At 45.1% G+C, this 6,148-nt stretch overlaps 1 protein-coding gene across 1 annotated transcript in view; it reads left to right on the plus strand.

The window, feature by feature from the left end:
- Positions 1–4: 4 nt before the first annotated feature.
- The window catches only part of si:ch211-230g15.5 (polyhomeotic-like protein 3), a gene marked incomplete at its 5' end in the record, with an annotated part of 12,642 nt that continues 6,498 nt past the window's right edge, over positions 5–6,148 (plus strand). The window contains 5 exons of the mRNA XM_035671133.1: positions 5–154; positions 1,419–1,511; positions 1,852–2,059; positions 3,565–4,713; positions 5,747–6,087. Coding sequence (XP_035527026.1) covers positions 5–154; positions 1,419–1,511; positions 1,852–2,059; positions 3,565–4,713; positions 5,747–6,087 — 1,941 coding nt within the window. The remainder of the gene's footprint in view (positions 155–1,418; positions 1,512–1,851; positions 2,060–3,564; positions 4,714–5,746; positions 6,088–6,148) is intronic.

A 6,148-nucleotide genomic window follows, 5' to 3' on the forward strand; every position in this document is an offset into this window, starting at 1 on the left:
GGTATCACAGGCTCATCCTGTGGGCACACCTGGTCTTGTGCGAGCCAATCAGAGCCCCTCCCCTGTCAGGCAGAGGGTATCCCAGCAGACATTGCTCCTAGGGAAAGGTCTCAAAGGGTCTGGCCAAGACCAGGTGCTGCTTAGAGCTCAGATGGTAAACAGATACACACACAAACCCACATTTACATAGATTTCTACGTCTAATGCGGTTGGCTGCTGCTAGCAACGTACAGCACAGGGAGCAGAGAAGATTACCAGTATTAAAATGAGATAGTAGCAGGGAGTGGAAAAGGTTGGAGGGATGATACATTCTAGTTATGTAGGAAATACAGACGCTGTAAGCTTTCTGCTTGCAGCTCAGGTTTTAAGCAACAGACCAGAAACGTGAAGAAACATCGACAGGTGGATCAGTGTATAATAATATAGTAATAATGTTTGTTATTTAAATGCACCGTGTGTCAGAGATGCACCGTCTAATTAAGTTAAAGAACATAATCTAAAACATTAATGTAATGATGATAATAGAAGAAAAGTATGCTTTTTTATTGTACTTTTTAAGCAGAGAAAGTTCTTCACAAAACAGGATTATAAAGGGGAAGTTAAATTAAATGGAAAAACATCAACAATAAATATTATACTTGATAATAAAAAAGAGTTGATGAATTGAATATCTGACAAATAAGAAACAAATTGATGGAAAGATTTAAAACTCCTTATTAGTGATAAACGGTGTCACAAAATCTCACAAAATGTTTAGTGTTTAATGGTATACATTGTCATATCACACACAAAACATTAAAAACTATTCAATCTGTTAAGTCAAAAGTCAAAAAAAAAAAGTTTGGCAATATTTTTCTTATCATCAACAAATCACATGAAAAGACCAAAATCAATAATTAATTGATCTACTAACACACTATTTCTCAAACTATGGTACCTGTGGTATAAATGTATATTAAAGTTAAAGAGTTTTTAATGTGCAGGTGATTTTATTACTATGACTTTTTGTCACATAAAACAAAAATATAAATGTTGCAGATGTTTCTTAATGTGGTAAAACATTATTAAACATGAATAATTATTTGATTATTGTATTGATCCACCACTGAAAATAGTCTGGAACATTTGATAAAAACTACAGTGAGCAGCCGTTTTAGGAATTTAATTAAATAAATTTGTACACAACACTATATATTTGTGAGGTGTTATTGTTGGTTTTAAAATAAGTTTGACCCTCAGATGTTTCCGCAATAAAAAACATAAAGTGAAGAAGAGGTAAAGAAAGGGAATATTATTCAGTGTAGAGGTCGAATGAGTCACACAAACATATTCTCCTCCAGCGCTCGAGACTGTGTGCTTTAATCCCTGCTCTCCTCTTTTTATTTCCTCCTGTTTATTCTGTCCTTTTCTTCCTGCAGCTGATTCTTACGTCTGCTATGCGACCTGCCTTGTCCTCTTCTTCCTCCTCCTCCTCTTCCTCTCCCCCTTCCTCTAACCCCGCCTCCGCTCAGGTGAGCAGCCAAGCAAATCCCACCTGTCGTGTGTGTGCATGTATGATGTTGAATTGACCGTTCACTAAGTCCCGCCCCCGTCCAGTTGCTGTTCCATCAATGTCGAGTTAGATGAAGCTAACTAAATATAAAGCTACAGCTTACAGCCTTTTACTGTAACTCTTTATGAATGGACCTCTCTTGCTACAGCTCCGCGTACAGCGTGTCAACATGTGACAGACCGAATCACTTCTTGGGGGAGGGGTTTAGCGAGCGGTCAATGCTTGAACACCTTGAATCAAATTCTTAAAGTCGAGATCTAACTGAACATCTCTCTTTCTGTCTCCCCTCTCCTTTCCAGCTCCAGAGTCTCACCCTGAGGCCACCTCCCCCCGGGGCTCTCACCATCCCTCCCTCCCTCCGCCTCAAGCCCCCCTCCTCAGCACCGCCTCCCCTCTCTCGCCCCCACGCCCCCCTCTTCCCACCGCTAAGACCGCGACCGCAGCCCAGCACCACAGCAACAGAGAGCCCGACAACGCCCAACCGCCACCTCTCCGTCCCTCCTCCAAGTAGGTCCCAGAAGGAAACTGAGCCTGGTGTGATAATGGGGGAAGAAAAAAAAAAAAATTACTTTAGTCAAGTTTGTTTAGTTACTGATACTTAACTAAAAGTTCTAAAAAACATGGAAAACCTGGAAACTTAGAGACTAGTTTTCCAGTCATGGAAACACCTGGAAGATGGAAATAATATATGTTAACCCCTCACTCAGATCACCTGCGTAAACCTACAGGAAAACTGTAGTATCACTGGAGACGCTGCAGCTGCTGTGGTGAGAACAGCGTCCCATAAACCCTGACCACCACCTACCTGTAATGAACCTGAGTTACTTCATCATTAACCTTAAAAAAGGAGGAATAAAACTGGGAAAATGTGTCAATACTGGGACTAGTGGTAAATTATATAATCTTTTGTGAGCAAGTGTCTTGTATGTATTGTCAGACAGGAACAAAAACAGGATTCTGTAAAGTTAGGGAGATGCAACATGTTCGTTCTCTCTTCAGTGGAAATTACGCTTTTATAAGCAGCAACAAACTGTTATTAAGGTTGATGATTGAAGGTTTATTGAAGCAGAAAATAATAATGAAGAGTACAGACAGACGCAGGTTTTGCCAGCGACGTCTTCCTCAGGTAACCTGATCCATTCGTACTATATAAATACAGCTATTCACCGGGGTATTTGTGTTGTGCAGCGATCTGACTCATAATTGGGTTGTCAGTTTCAGTTCAGTTTTACTTCCTGCCATAACTGCTGAATGATGCATTTTGCATCATATCTCCTGAGTCAAACATGATAACACAGAACACACGTGATGTCGATCAGCAAGTTTCATGCTTTTAGGAAAAGGTAGATATAAAAATCACCTCAAATTTACAACATATCGTCTAGACGAACAGACACAGTTTTCATTGTGTTCCCTCTCTATCTTCCAATAATCCAATCCTAGAAAGAAGTCACTTTGAGGAACTGATCACAACATGCAACCTGTGAAGAGTCCAAAGTACAGGCAGTTGCTCTGTTCACAGTCCTGAATTTTGCAATAACCACGTCAACATTTGTTAACAGAGCTTATGAGGGGCCCTTTTCCTCGCTCTAAAAAAAGTCTAGCCTGGAGGTCAACGCTCACCCAGAGCAATCAAAGCCTTGGGTACTGACTTTCTGAGTTGTTTGAACAAAGAGAAAACAAGGATGAAGCAACAGGCATGAAATGAACATTAGGAGAATTTAAGAAGCTTAATGTCAACACCTTGAATCAGAGTTTCTCCCTGGGGGCTGTCAGTGAAGCCCCAGGTGTTTTAGTGTTTATCTCAGAGCAGATTACACCGGAGCAGCTGGGGGTTTCATCTCTAACACTGCGGGATCCAGCTGTTGGAGCATCATTACAGATGAACACCTTAGCATTTAGTCAAGAGTTGAAATAATTCATCTGTTAATTAACTGGCCAATTAAAAGACAAACCGAACATTTTTCGGTTCCACCTTCTTAATATTTACTTATTTTCTTCTCTTCCTGCAGCTCTTTACTCTCCAGTTCGAGCCGTCCCTCTGAGACCCAGACTTCACTCTCCCAACGGTCACCGAGCGGCGTCGCCAAGGCAAACCTCATCCCTCCAACCAATCGCTGCTGCTCCTGCCAGTCACACCTCTCCCATCAGCCGGCCACTGGCTGGACTAAAGAGCTGTCCGTTAACTCAAACTATGCTCGGGCCCGGCCAATCCCAGCACAGCTCATTATCTGTGACCAACCCCATGTCTGTCTCCTCCCATTTCGAGCGCTCGCCCTCTGCGGCGAGGCAGCTACAAATCATCGCCCTCTCTTCGGGCCGCCAGTCGCAATCTAGCTCGTACACCCACACTGTGCAATCGGCGCCTCCGGTTGTAGAGTCGCCTGAGCTGTCCAGCCAATCAAAGAGGACTCTGGGCGGTGAAGATGTGCTTCCTCTTCCTTTAAACCCCACAATGCCAAAAACCACCTCTCCTCTGCCCTCGCCTCCGTCCCTCCTGAGTCCAGCATCCCCTCCGAGTCAGGCCGGTACTCAAACACAAACTCTGACGCAGAAAGGAGAGCCGAAGGAGAGCGAAGAGCAGCGGGAGAGAGGGCGAGGGGTGAGACAAGGAATCAGAGATGAAGGGAGTGTCGGTAAGGACCTGAAGGTGGAGAAAGATGACCAAAGAGAGAAAGTAAAGGAGGAGAAACAGAGGCTTTCAGCTGAGAAGGAAGGAAGCCTCGTCAGTCAGAAGGAACCAGAAGTCGAAACAGTCAGAGAGGAAGAGCAAATGGAAGTGACAGAGGAAGGTCAGAGTGACAGAGAGAGGGTGGAAAGGGTGGAGGAGAAAAAGATGGAGGAGGAAGAGGAAGGCGAGACCGCTATGGACCAGTCTGAGAACCTGAGCACTCAGGTTCTCCCTACCAATCAGAACGCGGATCCTACTCCAACGCCCGTTAAAGACTCCAGCGTGGAACCAAAACCCATCCTGGACCTCAATTCAGCCTCAGATCCAGTCCAAACCCCTGCTTCAGTCCCAGTAACAGCACCAGTACCAGCTCCGGTCCCGGAGGTCTCTGTCCAAAGTCAGAGGCTACCAGAGTCTCATCGGGACCTCCAGCCGGTCAGCCAGGAGGACTTCTGTGAGAACATGTCAACACAGTCCGACAACCAGTCAGGTACCTTTAACCACACATCTGTACACACACACACACCAACTGTTTCCACTCTCCACTGTACGGCTGATGGTCCTAAAGATTAACGTTTCATGCCCCAGTTTGAAAAATATGTTGCAGCGTTCTTGGTGCAAACAAAGACAACATCCACTTTCTTTCTGTCACAGAAGCAAAGAGGGACTTTGGGAGAGTGAAGGTCATATTTAGGATCCATCAGGTCACATTGGTGGTAAAGCTGTGTGAGATTATCTTCCAGCACAAAACAAGAAAAGGACTCTGCTCTCCTGCAAAACCCCTGCAGACATTTTCTCACAGTGTAGACATCCTGTTTACAACAAATGTGACAACAAAAGTCACAGGAGTAGAAAGGGCTGGGCCATATAGCCTAAAGATACAATACACCAAATACCCGAATTACGATATTAATTGATATTTCTCTTAAAAACAAACTCCAAAAGACATCATCACTGGGGTCCCTTCTTCTTTGTTTTAGCTTTATTTAACCAGATAAGTCAACTAAGAACCAATTCTCATTTACTATGACGACCTGGCCAAGAGTCAGCGTCAGGAGGCAAGTCGCTACGACGAGTAAAAACATACATACAGCTAATGCAAAGAACAATACAGTTAGACGGAGTTAAAACAGCACAATGTGTACAGAACAGAGATCAAAGCACTTTTTCCAGAGAAGCAGGTTTAAAAGCAGGTGATCGGAAACTAACACAGGTACTGAGTTATCAAAGGAGGATAACGGAACAAGGTTTAAGTGACTTTTGCTGCTGGTTCGAGTCACTGGGACCTGACCTGTGATCAGGTCTGGCTCACAGTCGGGGTTCCAGTTCATCCCAAAGGTGTTGGATTGGGTTGAGGTCAGGGCTCTGTGCATTCATTCATTTTAGTGCTGCACATGGACATTGTCATGAAACAGGAAAGAGATCAAGCATGGAGACGAAATAGGTGTCTTAAACCATGACAGACAGCGCAGTGTGCCTAAACTCACAGATCTAAATCTGCTCTTTGTCTTTGCTCCTCCCAGCGTTGTCCAGCCTCTCCTCTCAGTCTCCCCCCTCCTCGCCCTTCATCACCCCGTCAGCAGAAAACCCTCCTCCCCTCCTCCCTGCTCAGGCCGCCCGGCCGACCGACCTCAACCTATCGCAGCACGAGACGGAGAAGGTCGACAAAATGGTCGCAGACGAGTCGCAGCAGCACCGGGCCGCGACCGAGACAGAGCCCCTCGGCCAATCAGGAGACGAGTCGGAAAGCTTCAGCCAATCGCTGAGCAGCCCGTGGGAACCGAGGGCGTGGCCTGAGGGGCGACAGGTTCTGACTCACCTGGTGGAAGGATTTGTCATCCAGGAGGGGCTCCAGCCGTTTCCTGTACGGACACACACACACACACACACACACACACACACACACAGTATTTATTTTACTTCAG

The sequence above is a fragment of the Morone saxatilis genome, unplaced genomic scaffold (genome assembly GCF_004916995.1).
Source record: "Morone saxatilis isolate NCDOM2014 unplaced genomic scaffold, NCSU_SB_2.0 Contig0, whole genome shotgun sequence".
Classification (NCBI taxonomy): Eukaryota; Metazoa; Chordata; class Actinopteri; family Moronidae; genus Morone; species Morone saxatilis.